Raw genomic sequence first — 23,045 nt, forward strand, 5'->3', positions numbered from 1 at the left:
TATTAGAGGTTCAGTAACACCCTGAAACCGAGTTACACTACAGTGGTCAGGGTCATATAGAGGTTTTCCAAGATGGGTTCCATTCGGAGCAGGCCTTGCAAGGGTCGATCAACGATGTTGAGCACTCGTTTTGTGCGAACCTGGCTTCAAAAAACAGATGCACGAGTGCTGCCACCATTGCTTTAAAGGTTGCAGAAGTAGAAGGTCAGCTTGTCAGTGCTCAGACCAAACGCCGCACACTGCAACAAGTTGGTTTGCAAAGGCTTCGTCCCAAAAGGAAGCCTTATCTGAAGCTGGCTCACAAGAAAGCCTGCAAACAGTTTGCTGAAGACAACCTGTCCAAGAGCACGAATTACTGGAACTATGTCCTGTGGTCTGATGAGACTACAAGATAAACTTGTTTGGCTCAGATGGTGTCCAGCATGTGTGGCGATGCCCTGGTGAGGAGTACCAAGAAAATTGTGTCTTGACTACAGCATCATGGTCTGGGGCTTCATGAGTGCTGCTGGTACTGGGGAGCTGCAGTTCATTGAGGGAAACATGGATTCCATTATGTACTGTACATTCTCAAGCAAAACATGATGCCTTCCCTCCAGAAACTAGGCAGAACGGCAGTTTTCCAACATGATAATGATCCCAAACACACCACAAGGATGACAACTACCTTGTTAAGGAGGCTAAAGATGAAGATGATGGGATGGCCAAGTATGTCTCCAGACCTGAACCCTATGAAGCACCTGTGGGGCATCCTCAAACGGAAGGTGGAGAAGCACCATGTGTCTAACGTCCAGCATTTCCGTGAGGAGTGGAAGAGGATCCCAGCAACATCCTGTGCAGCTCTGGTCAATTCCATGCCCAGGATGATTAAGGCAGTGCCAGATAACAATGGCGCTAACACAATATATTGACACTTTGGACAAGTTCACTCACTTTTGTTGCCAACTATTTTGACAATAATAGCTGTATGTTGAGTTTTTTCAGAGGCCAGTAAATCTATACTGCTATATAAGCTGCACATTGATTCTTTAAAATATATCCAAGTTTCATTTCTATAGTATTGTCCATTGAGAAGATAATTAAAATGATTGCTGAAATGTGAGGGGTGTACGTACTTTTGTGAGATACTGTGTGTATATATATATATATACAAAATATATATACAATATATATTATAATAATACAAAATCTCCCATATCCCAATCTCTAAAACTGGCAGCTATGGTCAGAATGTCTGTTCATTTATTTGTTGAATTTGGCTGGTTGAAATTGGCTTTGAAGTCGCTATGCTAGTGGCTCGATTTGCTGTTTATTTCAGCAAACTGCTGTGTAATGGATTTCATTGCTCCATGTCACAGCTGGTTTCTGAAAACATTACGTGTGATAACACCAACTGACCTCTATTACTGATATGCCCCACTGTCCAGGACAGGCCACACCTGGCGCTATGAGCCTCGGCCACCAGCTGTTGATGGATGGAGAATGGAGGGAATTACTTTATCTGCCAGTGATTCCATTAGGAAATATACACACAGAGGTTAACTGTTTTTGTTAACCCAGTTTGCCACAGAGACCTGCTATTTTGTACTCTGGTATCAAACTGCTAACCAAAACCCTGAATCAAAAAGCCTAACGTTTCAGTTATTCATATTGGCTTTGTGTTTGTGATTGATTTGTATCTTTTGCTATTTACTAATTTGTGTTGAAGCTGATCTTGTTTTTTTTTTTTTTTTGTTTTTTTTTGTTTTTTTACATATTACATGAACCCCCTTGAGCAAGTAGTGAACGTTGTAATGAAAGTAGTGAAAGTTGGTGGTGCTTGACCCCTTGTGATGCTTCAACCTACAACATTTTGTTACCACACAAGATCTTTTACCATTGGGCTTATTTAGGGACTTAATTAATACTTTTAATTATTTTACCACTTTAATTATTAATTTTATTTTAAGTCACTTAATAAATATTTTGTAAACTATTAACAATACTATTGAATACTTAATGAAAACATAAACAAACATTAAATTATTTTACTCACCTAACTGATTTTTTTTAATTAATTATTAATAAATCCACAAAGTGATAAATTGTATTTCATTTTAGCATTGGTTTAGTTTTATTAGTCATTTTTGTCATTATAAAAAATAAAAATGTAGAAAAAATTGGGAAAATGAACTGCAATGAGCATATATTATTTTTTTGTATTTATATTTATTTAGTTTAATCCAGTTTCATTATTTCTGTTATCATAAAAATTTTTAAAATGTAATGGTAAAATGAAATATAGAAGACATTTATGAGTTTTATTCGATTTAATAATTAATGTCTTGTATTTCACAATTTATTTAAAATATTCAGCCATTTTTTTTATTGGTCATTTTTGTCATTATGAAAAATTAAAAATGTAAAAAATAATGTGAAAATGAAATGCATTGAGCATATATTAATTTGTCTGTTTTTCATTTTATTTAGTTTAATTTCATTAGTCATTTTTTGAAAAATGTCATGAAAAATGTAAAAAGTAGTCTTTTTTATTGTGAAAAATTAACATATTATGAAAATGAAATGCAATAAGCATATATTAAATCTGTTTGTATTTTTTTTTTTTAATTCATTTTCATTTGTCATTTTTATCATCATGAAAAATGTAAAAAGTAATGCTAAAATGAAATACAATGGACATGTATACATTTTATTTGATTTAATAATTAATGTAGTGATTATGTTTTTGTTAACAATTTGTGTCTCACAATTTATTTAAAATATTCAGTAAAATATTCCTTTTAGTAATTTGGACCTTTGTTTTTATTTTATTAGTCATTTTGACAAAAATTAAAAAAATGTGAAAATGAAATGCAATAAGCATATATAAATGTGTTTGTATTTCATTTTAGCATTTGTTTAATTTCATTAGTCATGTTTGTCATCAAGAAAAATGTACAAAAAAATAATGCTAAAATGAAATACAACAGACATTTATGAGTTTTATTTGATTTAATAATAAAGTAGTCATTTTTTATGTTTTTTTTTTTAGCAATTTTGTATTTCAAAATATATTTAAAACATTCAGTGATTTAATTTGAGTAATTTGGGCCTTCTTATTTAATTTTATATGTAATTTTTATCATTATAAAAAAATGAAAAATGTAAAAAATAATGCTAAACTTAAATACAGTGAACATATTTTAATTTGTTTGTATTTTATTTTATTTAGTTTAATCGTATTAGTCATTTTTGTCATCATGAAAAATGTGAAAAGTAATGCTAAAATGAAGTACAACTGACTTTTATGAGTTTTATTTTGTTAAATAATAATGTAGTGTTTTTGGTTTTTGTTAACAATTTTATATTTCACAATTTATTTAAAATTTTCAGTAAAATGTTCCTTTTAGTAATTTGGCCCTTTGTTTTTATTTTATTAGTCATTGTGAAAAATTTAAAATGTAAAAAATGAAATGCAATAAGCATATATAAATTGTATTTAATTTTAGCATTTGTTTAATTTCATTAGTCATTTTTGTCATCAGGAAAAATTAAAAAAATAATGCTAAAATGAAATACAACAGACATTTATGAGTTTTATTTGATTTAATAATTAATTTAGTGATTTTTGTGTTTTTTTGTTAGCAATTTTGTATTTCAAAATATATTTAAAATATTCAGTGATTTAATCTGAGTAATTTGGGCCTTTGTATTTAATTTTATAAGTCACTTTTATCGATATAAAAAAATGTAAAAAAAAAAAAAAAAAAAAAAAATATGTGAAAATGAAAAACAATTAGCATATTTTAATTTGTTCATATTTTATTTAGTTTAATCTCTGTTAAAATATTCTGTAAAATTTTCATTTTAGTAATTGGCCCTTCGTTTTTATTTTCTAGTCATTATGAAAAGTTAAAAATGTAAAAATATGTAAAAATTAAATGCAATAAGCATATATAAGTTTGTATTTCATTTTAGCATTTGTTGAATTTCATTAGTCATTTTTGTCATCAAGAAAAAAAAATAATGCTAAAATGAGATACAACAGACATTTATGAGTTTTATTTGATTTAATAATAAATGTAGTGATTTTTTTTTTTGTTAGCAATTTTGTATTTCAAAATATATTTAAAATATTCAGTGATTTAATCTGAGTAATTAGGGCTTTCGTATTTAATTTTATAAGTCACTTTTATCGATATAAAAAAATGTAAAAAAAAAATTATGTGAAAATTAAATACAATGAGCATATTTTAATTTGTTTATATTTTGTTTAGTTTAATCTCATTAGTCATTTTTGTCATCATGAAAAATGTGAAAAGTAATGCTAAAATGAAATACAACTGACTTTTATGAGTTTTATTTTGTTTAATAATTAATGTAGTGTTTTTGATTTTTGTTAACAATTTTATATTTCACAATTTATTTAAAATTTTCAGTAAAATATTCCTTTTAGTAATTTGGCCCTTTGTTTTTATTTTATTAGTCATTGTGAAAAATTTAAAATGTAAAAATATGTGAATTTCATTTAAAAAAAATCATTTTAGCTTTTGTTGAATTTCATTAGTAATTTTTGTCATCAAGAAAAAATTTAAAAAGTAATGCTAAAAATAAAATTCAACAGACATTTATGAGCTTTATTTATTTATTTATTTTACATATATTTTGAAATATTCAGTTATTTAATTTTAATCATTTCACCCTTCATATTTAATTAGATCTGCAAGCTAATTGCAGTGATTGAAATCACTCACTTAACACAACATAGGCGATGCTAATGGTTGTGATTTAATATTTGGTTTTCATAATAACAATAATTTAATTTTCCCAATTATCAGCGAATAATCTACCTGCGTGTTTATCTCTATTTATTCTATTTCTGTCTCTATCTATTATCACAATTCATTGTCAAAGTGTCAGCATGGCGTGTTGGCTGTGGTTGTAGACATATGAATAATTACCATATAATTGGTGCATAGTGAATATAAAATATCAGACACAGTAGTAATTCGCACGTTGATGAGTTTCCCAGCAGCACAGGCAGATGTGAGAGAGCATGTGTAATTGCGGTCTATGAGTTTTACCCAGTTGCCATGCCATTAAAATAAGCCCTCTTCATGTCCTTGCTTCATTCATGTAATGAGAGGAGATCCAACAGCAGGCTTATGAAATCTCATTTAATAGCTTTCTGCTCCAGAGCACCATGTCTGAGGTAGACGTGCCGACACCAGGAGCCGATTTATTGGCTTGTGTTTAATTATCATCAGCGGTTCAGTGTGATAATATCTCACCGTCTCTCTCTCTCTCTCACACCAATGTCTCAATATTGAGCATTGCTCTTTTGAAGTCAGACGGAGGAACGCTCCTCTGCTGCTAATGGGTTCGGCAGGACTGCGGAGGAGAAAGGCAGCGTCAGTCTTGCTCCTCGCCGCTCGCGCTGAGAGACGAAAATGAGCATGCGATTCCTCCCTCTGATATCTCGCTCCAGCAGGCAAAAAGATCCACCTCAGCTCCCTCCTGTAGCTTTTTGCTGATATCAAGCACTGCGTTTTACCCGGGCCGGAAAGAACAGGCGAAAATCCTGCAGCTGCCACAGTAGGTAAAAACGCTTGTGTGTGCCCATCCTCGACAGCACGCCAGTCGAGAGCATATGGACCTGATGAGTCACTGTGGCTAAAGGAGAAGAAATGTGAAGATACCTGGGAGTTTCAGAGCTGGCTTTTTCTGCCCTCCGTTTGCTCTTATCCAATATTTAACAGCTTCAAATGTGATTCATCTATGGCCGATTCCTGCCACAGAATAAAAAAATAAAACATAATTGCTACTTTATATCTCACTGACTTTTTTTCTGCTCAATTCTGAGAAAAGATCTCAGACTTATGAAATAAAATGTCAGTATTGCAAGATATAAACTCAGGTTTGCCATTTATAAACTCTGGATTGCAATAAACTTGCAATATAAACTCGCAATTGTGAGGAAAAAAAGTCAGAATTGCTGTAAGTTAACTCACAGTTGAGAGAAAAAAGTCAGAATTGTGTTTTAAATATTTATTAAACTATTAACTATACAACTGAAGAGTTCATGAAAACAAAAACATTGTAGTAACTGACTAAATTAATTATTAATAAATCACCTAACCAATTAACAATTTGTATTTCATTGTAGCATTAATTTTATTAGTCATTTTCATAAAAAAAATCTTTATAATTTTTTATTATAAAAATGTAAGTAATGCTACAATGAATTTGTTTATATTTAATTTTAGAATTAGTTTAATTTCATTAGTCATTTTTGTCATCAAGAAACCTATAAAAAGTAGTGCTAAGATAGACATTTATGAGTTTGCTTGATTTAATAATAATGTAGTGATTTCTGTTTTGTTAAATGCTTTTTGCTAACAATTTTGAATTCCACAGCCGCTGTTGTTTTAATACAGAAATGATATTGCAATTTAAAATTGTTATAATATTTTTGCTTTGTTTTTACCACTTTTCATAATGTAGATAGAGAGAGTGCACGTCTTTGATATTAATATACATATATTAAATGGCGTATAATAAATCAGTACAGTAGCTAAGGTAAAATAAACCATGTGTACAAGTCTATTCTATTGATTTGCTTATTGGTGAAAGTGCAATACCTGAAATGTAAAAATAAATCTCTCAAATGACAACAGTCATTGTTATGGAAACCTCTTTTCTCAGAATTGTGAAATATAATCTAGCAATTTCAAGTTAGAAACTATAAGCTATAAATTCAATTCTGAGGAAAAAAAGTCACAAGTGCGAGATATAAACTCAAATCTGAGGGAAAAAAAAGTCACAATTCTGAGCTATAAATTCAATTCTGAGAAAAAAAGTCACAATTCTGATATACAAACTCGCAATTCTGAGAAAAAAGTCACAATTGCGAGCTATAAATTCAATTCTGAGGAAAAAAATCACAATTACGAGATATAAACTCAATTCTGTGGAAAAAAGTCACAATTCTGAGCTATACATTTAATTCTAAGGAAAAAAAGTCACAATTGCAAGCTATAAATTCAATTCAGAGAAAAAAGTCACAATTGCGAGATATAAACTCAATTCTGAGAAAAAGTCACAATTCTGAGATATAAACTCGCAATTCTGAAGAAAAAAGTCACAATTCTGAGCTATAAATTCAATTCTGAGAAAAAAGTCAAAATTTGGAGGTATAAATTCAATTCTGAGGGAAAAAAAAGTCACAATTCTGAGCTATAAATCCAATTCTGAGGAAAAAAGTCACAATTCTGAGGTATAAACGCAATTCTGAGAAAAAAAGTCACAATTGCGAGATATAAACTCAATTCTGTGGAAAAAAGTCACAATTCTGAGCTATACATTTAATTCTGAGGAAAAAAGTCACAATTGCGAGCTATAAATTCAATTCAGAGAAAATAGTCACAATTGCGAGATATAAACTCAATTCTGAGAAAAAGTCACAATTCTGAGATATAAACTCTATTCTGAGGGGGAAAAAAGTCACAATTCTGAGCTATGAATTCAATTCTGAGAAAAAAAGTCAAAATTTGGAGGTATAAATTCAATTCTGAGGAAAAAAAAAAGTCACAATTCTGAGCTATAAATCCAATTCTGAGGAAAAAAGTCACAATTCTAAGGGAATAAACGCAATTCTGAGAAAAAAAGTCACAATTGCGAGATATAAACTCAATTCTGTGGAAAAAAGTCACAATTCTGAGCTATACATTTAATTCTGAGGAAAAAAGTCACAATTGCGAGCTATAAATTCAATTCAGAGAAAATAGTCACAATTGCGAGATATAAACTCAATTCTGAGAAAAAGTCACAATTCTGAGATATAAACTCAATTCTGAGGGAAAAAAAGTCACAATTCTGAGCTATGAATTCAATTCTGAGAAAAAAAGTCAAAATTTGGAGGTATAAACTCAATTCTGAGGAAAAAAGTCACAATTCTGGGGTATAAACACTCAATTCTGAGAAAAAAGTCACAATTGCGAGCTATAAATTCAATTCAGAGAAAAAAAGTTACATTACGAGATAAACTCAATTCTGAGGAAAAACTGTCACAATTCTGAGCTATAAATCCTGACAAGTTTTGATCTCAATTTTGCTAAAAAGTCGCCATTGTTTTTTAAGTTTTTATTCAGTGGTGAAAACAGGCTTCTATACATTGTGATTATGATTTAGAGCAAAAATATTTTTGTTATCAGTTTTTTATCATTATACAGCATGGTGAAAATGACAAGTTTTCATTGACTAAAACTAGACTTAAATGCTCAGACATTGAGTTGACTAAAACTTGACTAAACAAAAACAACAAGGTTGACTAAATATAATAGTAGCTAAAAAGGTACATTTGGCACAAGAAAGACTAAAGACTAAAAAAATGGCTGACAAAATTGACACTAATATAAACTCCGACCTCTGAATTATAGGATACAAACTTGCAGTTCTGAGTAGAAAAGCTTAAATTGTGAGATATATAATTCACAGTTGTGAGGAAAAAAGTATGATTGTACGATTAAAAAGTCACAATTACCTGAGACAGGAGAAAAGAAAAAACAGAATTGTGAGATAAAAAGTCAAAATTGCAAGCAATTGCGAGATGTAAACTTATCCAAACATGGACATGATGATCTTTTTTATTGTTATTTTGAAGCAGCTGCACTGATGCAAATCTTATCATATTGCCTATAAGAATTACTGTGAATATCTGGTGAGTCTAAATCAAAAACTCTTTTTGTGTTCCCTGTGCTTTTCAAAGTTGAGTAGTCCTGTCTCAAAGCATCATAAAAAATGCTTTCAGTGAAATGAAAACAGATAGCCAGTTTCCAGATCTTTTATGAGGAGGTAAACTACATTAAGTACCTACCAAAGCTAAATAAATCTAGTTTGAGAAGACATCAGAGAGACGTTTTATATCCTGACTCACCTGGCCATAGGGCAGCGGTGAGGCATTTCAGAGCTCTTATATTGGGTTATAGCCACCTTTCTCTGGTATTGATCACACAGTTTTCCCCCTACAGCCTCTAGGATATTTCTTTGGATATAATCTAAAGTTTTCAATCTTACTTTATTTTTCATCCATTTGAGATTATTCATTTTTATAATCAGACATAATCAGTGTAATATATAATGTAATGTACATTATCAATATAAAACTTTTACATTTACAGTGGGTTGTTATGCTGTTACACTGTTTTGTATTCATCTGCTTCTTCCATTTGCTATTTTAAATTGACCATCACTCTATATAGACTATTTCAATCAGATACAACAAGTTCTCAAATGTTTATTACAATCTATGCTGATTTCCCATTGAACCAACTGAACTGCACTGGTCAAACTATTTAAAATATATTTAATTAAGCAACAAACTTGATCATAATGCACAATTTTCATCTAAAATTGAAAAAAAGAGGTGCAGCTTGTTATTTCAATGGAGTGTTTTCACTAAACCTCACCTCACCTAAATATGTTCATGGAATGAAAATATCAGTATTTTATTTATAAACATAGTATTTTTTTCCCACTTATTTCAATTAATGTCATAAAACTAGTGAGCTAAGCCAGCAGTAGTACTCACAATGTTGTTTGACGTGGCTGAAGACGTGAAAAGAGGAACAGCCAAAGCAAATCAATTAAGTCATTTACGCTGGAACCACTTTAATTGGTTCAAACTCGTGAATTCGATCCTTCAGTTTAAGTGATTCACTAGCAAAAACAGATCAAAAGAGCTATTCATTGTCAAATTTCGACATCGCTTGTAATGATTTTAAAAAAGCATGTATAGTGATGGTTGAAACTAAGCTCTTGAAAAATCCAAATCAGTTAAACCATTGCGTTGGAAATGATTCACTGTTTCCAAGTGCTCCAATTGGACTGAATAATTTGATTTGCTTTGCTTTTGCTTTGATGTGATTCACATTTTGCAATCTAAATGATTCGCAGATGGCACTCCAAGTCCTGATCTGAAATGATGGTTCGCAAATCATTATTCAGATCGGTACTTCGGAGCAAATATCGCAAATCATTTGATTTAGATCTGAACTTTAGAGTGGGTTCACAAATGATTTTGTGACTTGAATGGTTTTTGATTTACGATCCACGCTCTGAGTGCTGACCTGAGCTTCGGAGTGGGTTTGTGAATCATTTTGTCAATTGAATAAATTCATGAATCATTATTCAGAACGAACAGCACTTTGGAGCGCAGATCGCAAATCATTTGATTTAGACTGGAACTTCTGATCGCGTTCGCGAATCATTTAGCAAATTGAATGATTCGTGATCCGTTCGTGAGTCAGTATTCAGATCGGTACTTCGGAGCACAGATTGCGAATCATTTGATTTAGATCGGAAATTAGGAATGGGTTTGTGACTCATTTAATTTAGATTGGAACTTCAGAGTGTGTTTGTGAATCATTTGATTTAGATCGGAAATTCAGAGCGTTAGTGAATCATTTGATTTAGATCGGAACTTCGGAGCGTGTTTGTGAATCATTTGATTTAGATCAGAACTTCGGAGAGTGTTAGTGAATCATTTGATTTAGATCGGAACTTTGGAGCGTGTTTGTGAATCATTTGATTTAGATCAGAGCTTTGGAGTGGGTTTGTGAATAATTTTGTCAATTGAATGAATTCATGAATCATTATTCAGAACGAACAGCACTTTGAAGCGCAGATCGCAAATCATTTGATTTAGACTGGAACTTCTGATCGTGTTCGTGAATCATTTAGCAAATTGAATGATTCGTGATCCATTCGTGAGTCATTATTCAGATCGGTAATTCGGAGCACGGATTGCGAATCATTTGATTCAGATCGGAACTTAGGAGTGAGTTTGTTAATCATTTGATTTAGATTGGAACTTCGGAGCATGTTTGTGAATCATTTGATTTAGATCGGAACTTCGGAGAGTGTTAGTGAATCATTTGATTTAAATCGGAACTTCGGAGAGTGTTAGTGAATCATTTGATTTAGATCGGAACTTCGGAGCGTGTTAGTGAATCATTTAATTTAGATCGGAATTTAATAGTGGATTCGTGAATCATTTGATTTAGATCGGAACTTAGGAGTGGATTCGTGAATCATTTGATTTAGATCGGAACTTCGGAGCTGGTTTGTGAATCATTTTGTCAGTTGAATGATTCGCGATGTGCGCTTCGAGTCCTGATCTGAAATGATGGTTCGTGAGTCATTTTATTCATATTGGTACTTCAGAGCCCGTATCACAAATCATTTGATTTAGATTGGAACTTTGAAGTGGGTTCGTGAATCATTTGATATAGATCGGAACTTGGGAACAGGTTCGTGAATGATTTTGTGACTTTAATGTTGCACTATTCATGCTTCGAGTCCTGATCTGAAATGATAGTTTGAAAATTTTTATTCAGACTGGTACTTTAAAGTGCGGAGAAGTATTCAGAACAGTAATCTGAAGTTTAGATCATCTGAGTCATCTGTTTTTTAGGTTTCTTTTTTTTTAATTATTATTAAACTGTAGAAAACATCAAACCATTAAGGCAGTATACAGTTATAAAAACAAAACAAAGAAAAAAGAAAGAACGTATACACACACAAATCCTTTAGGAAAATTAACCTTGGGTTTACCATAGTAAGGAGATTCGCTCTTTTATCTGAAAACCTTGCGAGTGCTGAATCCTAAAATAACTCACTAATTTATGCACAAGCTTTATTGGCAGGGAAAGAAGCGAAGTGTAATTTCTACCACAGATTCATTTCCACATAAGGAATGTGACATCACTCTCGTAGCACTTCAGGAGGTGAAAATGGCACTGTGACTATTAGAGTCGGAAGAGATGTGTGGAAAAAAACATCACAACCCTGTATTTGTGGGTGTGTTTGTGTGTGAATGCAGTCATTCAGATAAAAAGCATCCTTCCGTAGATGTTTTTCTCAACTCTGTGTGTGTGTGTGTGTGTGTGTGTGTGTGTGTGTGTGTGTGTGTGTGTGTGTGTGTGTGTGTGTGTGTGTGTGTGTGTGTTGTCCAGCTCAGGCTGCAGTGTTCCCTGAATGACTGAAATGACCTGACCTTTTCAGTTTTACCGAGTCATCGGGCTGCAGGAGGAGTCGGCTTACTCTGGAGAAAACATGAACTCACAGAACTGACAACACAGCCGTTTGATGCATGATTTTTTTTAAAAGCTGGCAAAAGATGTGTCAGCAACACACTCGACACAATATTGAACTTGAATGATTCATTAGTTAATGAGTATAAGCAAAATTGTGACTGAATATTTCTGGGTATCATCAGCCAACATTATTGCTCTGTTTCAAAAATTGGTGAGCTGCCTTTCTGGCTACATAAATGTTTTGATATATATTGATATATGATTTGTGTTTACAAAATACTTTTGTGTGTTTTGCGTGAATCATTTGATTTAGATCAAAACTTCAAAGCAGGTTGGCTAATCATTTCTCAAATCATTCGCGATTGGTGCTCCGAGTCCTGATCTAAAATCATGGTTCACGAGTCATTTGATTTAGATCGGAACTTCGGAGCAGGTTTACAAATCATCTGATTCAGATCGGATCTTCGGAGCAGGTTCGTGAATCCTTTACTCAATTGAATGTTTCGTGATCCACACTCTGAGTCCTGATCTAAAATTATGGTTCGCAAATCATTATTGAGAGCAGTACTTCGGAGTGTGGATCATGAACACTTATATTTAGTTCGGAACTTCGGAGAGGGAATAGTTTTGCGAATAGAATTATTTGTGATTCGCACTTCGAGTCCTGATCTGAAATGATAGCTTGTGAATCATTATTCAGATCAGTACTTGGGAGTGCAAATAAAGTGTGAATAATTTGATTTAGATCAGAACTTTGCAGCCGGTTTTTGAATCTTTTGATTCAGATCAGAACTTTTGAGCGGGTTTGCGAATCATTTTGCAAATTGAATTATTTGTGATTCGTGCTCTGATCTAGTCTTGATCTAAAATGATAGTTTGCAAATCACTATTCAGATTGGTACTTCAGAGCTTGAATCATTTGATTTAGATCAGAACTTCGGAGTAGGTTAGTGAATCTTTTGCAAATTGAATTATCTGCGATTTGCGCTCCAGGTCCTGATCTAAAATTATAGTTTGCGAATCATTATTCAAATCAGTACTTTGGAGCACAGAGCGCAAATCATTTGATTTAGATCTGAACTTTGCGGCCGGTTCTTGAATCTTTTGATTCAGATCGAAACTTTGGAGTGGGTTTGCGAATCATTTGATTTAGATCAGAACTTTGCAGCCAGTTCTTGAATATTTTGATTCAGATCGAAACTTCGAAGCAGGTTTGCAAATCATTTGATTCAGATCGGAACTTTGTAGCAAGTTCTTGAATGTTTTGATTCAGATCGGAATTTTAAAGCAGGTTTGCGAATCATTTGATTCAGATCAGAACTTTGCAGCCGGTACTTGAATATTTTGCTTCAGATTGGAACTTTGAAGCAGGTTTGCAAATCATTTGATTCAGATCGGAACTTTGTAGCCAGTTCTTGAATATTTTGATTCAGAATGGAACTTTGAAGCCGGTTCATGAATCATTTGATTCAGATCAGAAATTTGCAGCCAGTTCATTAATCTTTTGATTCAGATTGGAACTTTGGAGAGGGTTTGCAGCCGGTTCTTGAATCATTTGATTCAGATCAGAAATTTGCAGCCAGTTCATGAATCCTTTGATTCAAATCGGAACTTTGAAGAGGGTTTGTGAATCATTTGATTCAGATCGGAACTTTGTAGCCGGTTCTTGAATCATTTAATTCAGATCGGAACTTTGCAGCCGGTTCTTGAATCTTTTGATTCAGATCGAAACTTTGGAGCTGGTTTGCGAATCATTTGATTCAGAACGGAACTTTGCAGCTGGTTCTTGAATCTTTTGATTCAGATCGGAACTTTGGAGCGCGTTTGTGAATCATTTAATTTAGATCAGAATTTTGCATCTGGTTCTTGAATCTTTTGATTCAGTTTGGAATTTTGAAACGGGTTCGAATTGAATTATTTGCGATTCATGCTCAGAGTCCTGGTTTGAAATTATAGTTTGTGAATCACTCTTCAAATCATTACTTCAGAGCGCAGATAGTGAATCATTTGATTTAGATCGGAACTTCGGAGCGGGTTTGTGAATCTTTTGATTCACATCGGAACTTTCGGAGCGGGTTTGTGAATCATTTTATTAAGATTGGAACTTCGGAGCAGGTTGGCGAATCACTTTGCAAATTGAATCATATGACATCTGCCCTCTGAGCCCTGACCTGAAATGAATCATTATTCAGATCAGTACTTTGAAGTGCGGATTGTGAAACCTTATAATTAGATCAGAACTTCAGAGAGGGATTCATTTTGCAAATAGAATGATTTGTGATTCGCACTCCGAGTCCTGATCTGAAATTATAGCTTGTGAATCATTATTCAAATCAGTACTTTGAAGCAAATCATTTGATCTGAAATAGTTCGCAAATCATTATTTACATTCTGGATTGCGAATCATTTGATTTAGATCAGAACTTTAGAGAGGGTTCACAGATCATTTTGATAACATATTGCTAACATATTGCTGAAGTGATTCACTATTACTGAATTCTCTCAGGACTCTATTGTTTTCAATGAGTCATATTTAATAAAGCTGTTCAAGAGCATGTGATATGTTTTTCCGTGTCTCAGTTCAGCTCTGTTGATCTTCCCCATCAGTTTTATTTTGATCTCCGCATTAAAACGTCTCAGTTTCCAGCCTGGTTCTGCCAACTGGCGTGGTGCAGTTCTTGTTTACTGAAGCAGTTGGTCTAATTTGCGTCCCCTGTCATTCTCTAACCCACTTCCTCTCCCATCCGCACCCCAAAGTGGCTTTCGGTGGAGGCAGGTGCCCTGCATTAGCCCTCATTATGTCAGTGTATCTTTAGTGCTCCAACAGCTCTGTTCTCTTAATCTAATTCATGGTGCTGTAATTTGCGTTTCTCTGGTTAGGCGCTAGACGGCAGTCGTCCAAGTTTCTTAACAAGCTTGCAGAGATGTTTAAGTGCCTTCTGATAGAGAAATAATTCCTGAGAGTTGTTTGAGAAATACGTTGCATTTATACCTGTGTTCCTGGCTGAGTTCTCCTTATATGCCTGTTATGCATATTATAAATGTGTGCCTTTTGCAACTCTCATTCACCTTAGAGTAGAATGGATTTCATGCTATTCTTTCTTTTTCTTTCTTTAGTCTGGTTCTGGTCTAGCCATTCAGTTTACCTGAAGAACAAAAAAAAGTATGTTGGATTTACATGATTTAATTATGTACATCGGTCCCACATGAATAAATTAAGTTAAATAAACATATTTTTAATGTAATTTCAGTATCATGGGATAAATTCATTTTTAAGTGACCCAGTTAAGTAGCCTCAAAATTATTTTAAATGTTTTTTTGATATAATAAATTAATTCAATTTCATGCATTTCCTGTCATATAACTGAATTATAAGACTGTACTAGCAACAAGGTATTAACTAACATTAGTACATATAGTATGGTACTTGATTGGTTCACATTCGTAATAAATAATTGAATGTAGTAAAATGTACATTTTAGTGAATTGCATTAATCGAAAGCAAGAGAACAGAAACTAAATTTTGTTGTGTAGATCACAAATATTATGATTGGGTAAATTGGACAATATGGGTTTCCATTTTTTCAGTGAATGTAGGTACTTCCATGTGAATATGTAAATTTGATGACATTTGGTATTGGTTGAGCAAGTTGGTCTTACTGTTTAATCTTACAGGTTTTTGTTGATTAAACCAGTCAGTTTTTATTATTTAATTTTATTTTATTTTAGAATTTGTTGTAGTTTTTATTTTATTTTATTTTTTGTTCTTTCTGTGGTTAAGTAACCAGATTTTATTTTTGTTTTATTTTATTTTTATTTTAGAATTTATTGTATTGTTTGTTTATTTATTTCAGTTTTTTGTTGTTGTTCTTTCTGTGGTTAAGTATCCAGATTTTAATTTTATTTAATTTTATTTATTTTTTAATTTTAGAATTTGTTGTAGTTTTTTTTTTTTAGTATTTCTTTCTGTGGTTAAGTCACCATTATTTATTTTATTTTATTTATTTTGCTTTGCTTTATTTATTTATTTATTTTTAATTTGTTGTAGTGTTTTTTTGTGGTTAAGTCATCTGATTTTGTTTATTTATTTGTTTGCTTTATTTCATTATTTTTATTTTAGAATTTGTTGTAGGTTTTTTTTACCAATTTTTATTTTATTTTATAATTTGTTTGTTTGTTTGTTTGTTTGTTTTTGTTTTTCTGTTGCTTTTTTCTTTTTTTAGTATTAGGTTCTAAGTATTATAACTTTTTATATTTAAATGAATAATAATATTTTATGAATAATATAGTAATTTTTTGGAATTTGATTTTACTACCAGCCTTCTCTCTGTCGTTCAGCAAACAGTTGGAGGTAATTTAGTTTTATTATGGTTGCTTTTTAATTATAGTATTATTTAGTATTATTATTAAGTTTAAAGTGTAAGTGTAAGTAATTTAGTATACTTATTTATATTATTGTAAGTATATAGTTTTAGTATATAATAAGATAAATTTTATATATTTAGTATATATATATATATATATATATATATATATAATTTTTATTTTTTTGTCTGTTAGCTGTTAGTTAACATATTTAACTACAATTTAACATCCTATGTCTTCCTCTTTTTTTCTTTTCTAATGCAGTTTTTTTTTCTTACTGGTCTGTTGTTCTTCCAACTGATGTTTGAACATCTAGTCCTCTATCCGAAGGTTTATGCTTACCATATATATTAAAATTACTAATATTTTTTTTTTTTGACATTTTTACTGCAAGCAGTAGCATACTGTTTTGTAGAAAGGACCTGAAGGGCAATGTAAAACATTTTTTAAGTTTCTCCTTGAGTCTAGTCCCTACATTATTTATTTTTCTGTTGTGTGTAGCGGCAAAAAATATGAAAGAAAAAAAAATTCAATCATTTTTCATTTTCTTTTCTTTGATATTTAATTCCCCCTGCATATGAAAGGTGTCCTGGAAAGTGTAACACATGGCATTTTTATTTTCCCGATTCTAACTGAAGCATGAGTGATATAAGAGATTTTTATGACTCAAAATATACTATTTATGCAGATTGTATGAGTCATCATGTACATTTGTCTAATCAACTAATGTATGTTGTGTGTGTGTTTGTGTGTAGGAGCTTGAGGAGCGTCTACGTCAGCAGCACCACATGGAGCTTCAGACTCTGCGAGAGGCTCACAGGCAGAACATCGAGACTCTGAAACAGCAGTCAGAACAAGAGCTGCAGACTCTCCGCTTCGAACTGGAGGATGAGGGCAAGGCCATGCTGGGTAAAACAAATACCATGCACAAATGCACACACACACTTTCATTCACGGAGCTGCTGTAAAAACCCTTCAGAAGATGTTTATTGTTTACTCTGGGTCAAATGCAGTCTTCATTTTGCAAGTGATAAAATCAGATCCATTTGCTGAGGCAGTGGAGTCAATATCTGTGATATCTATAAAGGTTGCCATAGTAATGGCTTACGTGGCAGCAAAAGAGTAGCTGTCATGATGAAAAAATGACAGAAAGCTGAATGTTTTACCACTGCGGTAAAACAAAACAAAAAACAATATGAAATGCCTGTTTAGACTGAAATGCATTTTCGAAAGACAATTTTAATGTGATATCAATATATAATCAGGTTGGATCAATATGTTAGGTTTATAAAAATCAGATTTCAATTTTTTTTTTTTACTCAACTCTTAAAAGTGTGTACTTGGTTCTCATAAGAACCTAGATTTTTTGCTTAATCAAAAGTTGTTTTAAACTACATCATTGGATGGGTGTTTTTAAATTTTGTTGTTATTATTAGTTTTAGATTTTATTTTATTTTATTATTTTATTTTATTTAAAGGGGCTATATGTAACTTTCTGAAATTTAAACTCGCGAATGACACCTGTGGCCAAAAAACGGAACTGCTCTTCCTTTCTGCTCGCTCTCGCAGCGCGCGCTCGTACGTACACACTTCACAAGTCATCCGCTGCAAAGAAGTCAACATTATGTTTACAGAGGTAAGAACAGTCAAATACATATATTGTTTGAGAAACTAAGTTTGTTTGCAATATATATGACTAGCGGTGGTGGCAGAGGGATCTGAAACGTTTAACATGAACGCGCCTGACGTCACATCCGCAGACAGCGCGTGAAAAATCCGACCCGACAGAAAATAGGAAAAATAGGATACAGGCTTATAGGTGCACCCACTGTGAGCTGACAAGCTGTCAGTATGCTCATCAGGAGATGTTTGAGTAAAAAATGGTCAAATAAAAAGGCTATTGTTACGTTTATTTTGGGGAAAAAGTTACATATAGCCCCTTTAATTTTTTATTTTTTATTTAATTTTTTATTTTATTTTTAGTTTCTTAGGAGACATGATTTGTTCAAATTACACATTAAAAATTAAACTAAAATTATGTTTCTGTGTCAATCTAAACTGGCAAATCTGGACATATGATTCATTTTTTTTTAAGTGTTATTAAAGTTGCTCTGGTTATGCTCCATTTTACAACATTGGGTGGGTGTTTATTTTATTTTATGTAATGACTTATTGTAAAATACAACATTATCATTTTGCCTTATTTTTTATTTTATTTTATTGTTTTTTTTATTTTACGACTTGCAAAATACATTATAACTTTGCCATAGTTTTATTTAATTTAATTTTATTTTATGACTTATTGCAAAATGCAACATTATAATTTTGCCATATTTCATTTTATTTAATTTTTTTTTATTTTATATAATGACTTATTGCAAAATACAATATTATCATTTTGCCATATTTTTTTTTATTTTTATTTTATATTTTATTTTATTTTATTATATTAATTTTAATTGTATTGTTTTTTTACAACTTACTGCTAAATACATTTTCATTTTGACATATTTTTGTTTTATTTTATTGTATTTTATTTTTATTATTTTTAATTTAATTTTATTTTACTTTATTTTATGACTTATTGCAAAATACATTATCATTTTGCCATTAATTGTTTTTTATTATTTTATTTTATTTTATTTTATTTTATTTTATGACTTACTGCAAAATACATTTATCATTTTGCCTTATTTTATTTTTTATTATTTTTCATTTTATTTCCATTTTATTCTATTTATTTTATTTTATTTTATTTGTTCATACGACAAATAACTAAACTGATCAGACCAAACATGCATCTATATATCTGCGTCCTTGGTTTGTCCAGTATTTCAGGAAATTAAAAAAAAAAAAAAAAAATTGTGTCAATCTCAGCTTGCAAATCTGGAAATATGATGCAGTCTAACACTGCATGATTTAACAAGTTTAAATTAAAATTTTATTTATTATTAAACTTTTATTCAAGTTGCTCAGTTATGCTCCAATTTATGCTCATCTTAGCTTGCAAAATCCTCAAAACTAACAAAAAATGTGCCATAAATCTATCATGACTTGATCTGGTCTGATCTGATCTGGGAAAAATAAAACTCAAAAAATAAGAAAAAATATAGTAAGTAATTCCTTATTTGCCCTGTGACATGTTAATAATTTAGAATTTTTTTTTGGTAATGTTAATAAATGTTTGATTTACATTTAAGTACACTAAGCAATGTTGGTACTCAGAATCCTGAAGGAAAAAAGCAGAGTTTTACAGCTCTAATTATAGTTCAATCTCATTGAAATAAGGTATAATTGGAAGAAACTGGAAAGGAGCATAATGAGAGAGCGCTGACAGGAAATTGCAGGTGGAGGAACAAGTGTCACTTCCATTTCCACCTGTGACGTTTATGCTTCAGTGAGAGTTGGAGATGAATGATTTTTAATTCAGCTCCAGACAGCAAATCATCTCCCTGGAATAGTCCTGTTTCTCATTCCCTGTGTCTCTCTCTTTCTCTTGTTCTCCTCTCAGCTTCCCTGCGTTCAGAGCTGAACCATCTTCACGCATCAGCCATTGAACATATGCGTCAAACCCATCAACAGGAAACAGCGGCTGCCAAACAGGAACTGGAGAACGCTCTGGAGCAGAGCAGAGTAAAGGTAAACTTCATCCACAGCAGGGTTATTATATTTCACAAGTATACTTTTTGCACACAGATTATTATTGTGGTGTCATCGGTTTTAGATTTGCCCATACATGTCATGTACAAAAAGCTGTAATTGGTTGTTTTCCATTTCAATCAAATCCAGCCATCCTCTGTACTTGTGGCGGTTCTTTTTGACAGAATACTCACTGCCGTTCGAAGGTTTGGGGTTGGTAATATTTCTTAAATGTGTTCACAAAGGCTGCATTTATACAGTGCTGTAATATTGTGAAATATTATTACAATTTAATATTGCTGTTTTCTATTTTAATATATTTTAAGATGTAATTTATTTCTGTGATGCAAAGCTGAATTTTCAGCGTCATTACACCAGTCTTTTAAGTCACACAATCCTTCAGAAATCATTCTAATATGCATTTATACAGTAAAAATGCTGTAATATTGTGAAATATTAATACAATTTAAAAAAGCTGTTTTCTATTTTAATATGTTCAAATGTAATTTATTTCTGTGATGCAAAGCTGAATTTTCAGCATCATTACTCCAGTTTTCAGCATCACATGATCCTTCAGAAATAATTTTAATATGCATTTATACAGTAAAAATGTTGTAATGTTGTGAAATATTATTACAATTTAAAATAGCTGTTTTCTATTTCAATATATTTTCAAATGTAATTTATTTCTGTGATGCAAAGCTAAATTTTCAGCATCATTACTCCAGTCTTCAGTCACATGATTCTTCAGAAATCATTCTAATCTGCATTTATACAGTAAAAATGCTGTAATATTGTGAAATATTATTGTAATTTAAAAAAAGCTGTTTTCTATTTCAATATATTTTCAAATGTAATTTATTTCTGTGATGCAAAGCTGATTTTCGGCATTATTACGACAGTCTTTTATGTCACACGATCCTTCGGAAATCATTTTAATCTGCATTTATTCAGTAAAAATTGTGTAATATTGTGAAATATTATTGTAATTTAAAAATAGCTGTTTTCTATTTAAATATATTTTAAGATGTAATTTATTTCTGTGATGCAAAGCTAAATTTTCTGCATCATTACTCCAGTCTTCAGTCATTCTTCAGAAATCATTCTAATCTGCATTTATATAGTAAAAATGTTGTAATGTTGTAAAATATTATTAGTTTAAAATTGCTGTTTTCTATTTTAATATATTTTAAAATATAATTTATTTATGTAATGCAAGATCATTCTAATATTCATTTATACAGTAAAAATGCTGTAAAATCGTGAAATATTACAATTTAACATTGACGTTTTCTATTTTAATATACTTTCAAATGTAATTTGTTCCTGTGATGCAAAGCTGAATTTTCAGCATCATTACTCCAGTCTTTCATGTCACATGATCCTTCAGAAATCATTCTAATCTGCATTTATACAGTAAAAATGCTGTAATATTGTGAAATATTATTACAATTTAAAATTGATATTTTCTATTTTAATATATTTTAAAATGTAATTTCTTTCTGTGATGCAAAGCTAAATTTTCAGCATTATTACTCCAGTCTTTAGTCACACAATCTTTCAGAAATAATTCTAATCTGCAGTTTTTCAGTAAAAATGCTGTAATATTGTGAAATATTATTACAATTTAAAATTAATTTTTTCTATTTTAATTATTAAAATGTAATTTATTTCTGATGCAAAGCTGAATTTTCAACATCATTACTCCAGTATTTAGTGTCACATGATCTTTCAAGAAATCATTCTAATATGCATTTATACAATAAAAATGCTGTAAAATTGTGAAATATTATTACAATTTAACATCATTACTCCAGTTTTCAGTGTCAGGTGATCCTTCAGAAATCATTCTGATATGCTGATTTGCTACTCAATATTTTTTTTTTTATTATTATAAATATTGAAATTTTGTTGTGCTGCTCAATTTTTTTTAAATATTTTTGAAATAGGAATATTTTCTAATATTACAGTATAAATGTATTTTAATCAGCCTTTTAATGCATCTTTTTGTAATAAAATTTGTATTTTTTTTTTTTCTAAATTACCTTTGAACGGCAGTGTACATGTATTCAATATAGATTAAAAATGTAACGTCCAAAGTCTTTTTTGTAGTCATATTTAGTATTCATTCGCATTATAGTACTTATGTATATGTTATGTCTCTTAAAATCATTATTTAAACAAATTATCTGCTAGGTTTAGTATTTTCGATGTAAAAACGACCATAGCTTCTCTACCGGTGTATTCCCATCATTCTCCTACAGTCCTATTGTCTCTTAATGAAGACGGTGACTAACAGTAAGTTCAGTAAATGGATGCTTTTCCAAGAAAGGACAAATCAATAGCATTCTGCCAACAGTTGGCTGCTATGAAAGGAAAGGACCTTAATAAATCCTCTTGTCATCTGGCTCATGTATAAGACGACAGTTAAACAAAAGAAATGCTGACAGGATTGTTGGCCAAGCAACTGAAAGGTTGTACGATTCGAGGCTTAAACACAGACCTCAGGGGAAAATGTGTCTATGAAACACACATACACACAGAATCAAACTGCAAAGCACTTTTGCATCTTAGTAATGGCCTGCAGTTGAAATATAATAGCACTTTTTGTCTAATTTCACTCTGGATAATTATGATACTTCTGTCTTCAGTTCAGTAGGTTAGTGTCTTACAGTTGAGGTCAAAAGTTTACATCCCCTTTTCAGAATCTGCAAAATGTTATGCATGTTATCGTTTATTTAGTACTGACCTGAATAAGATATTTCACATAAAAGGTGTTTACATATAGTCCACAAGAGAAAAAAAAAAGTTGAATTTGTAAAAAATTACCCTGCTCAGAAGTTTACATACGCTTGAATCTTAATACTGTGTTGTGACCTGAATGATCCACATTTTAGTGATAATTGTTTATGACTCCCTTGTTTGTCCTGAGCAGTTAAACTGCCCGCTGTACTTCACAAAAAAATCCTT

General features: G+C 31.3%; 1 protein-coding gene across 2 annotated transcripts in view; it reads left to right on the forward strand.

The window, feature by feature from the left end:
• fam184ab (family with sequence similarity 184 member Ab) overlaps positions 1–23,045 on the forward strand; it is a 231,247-nt gene that overhangs the window by 164,267 nt on the left and 43,935 nt on the right. For both annotated transcript variants that reach the window (XM_073853210.1, XM_073853211.1), the window contains exons 12-13: positions 17,192–17,345; positions 19,948–20,075. In XM_073853210.1, coding sequence (XP_073709311.1) covers positions 17,192–17,345; positions 19,948–20,075 — 282 coding nt within the window. The remainder of the gene's footprint in view (positions 1–17,191; positions 17,346–19,947; positions 20,076–23,045) is intronic.

Source organism: Garra rufa, chromosome 13, assembly GCF_049309525.1.
Source record: "Garra rufa chromosome 13, GarRuf1.0, whole genome shotgun sequence".
NCBI classification, from domain to species: Eukaryota; Metazoa; Chordata; class Actinopteri; order Cypriniformes; family Cyprinidae; genus Garra; species Garra rufa.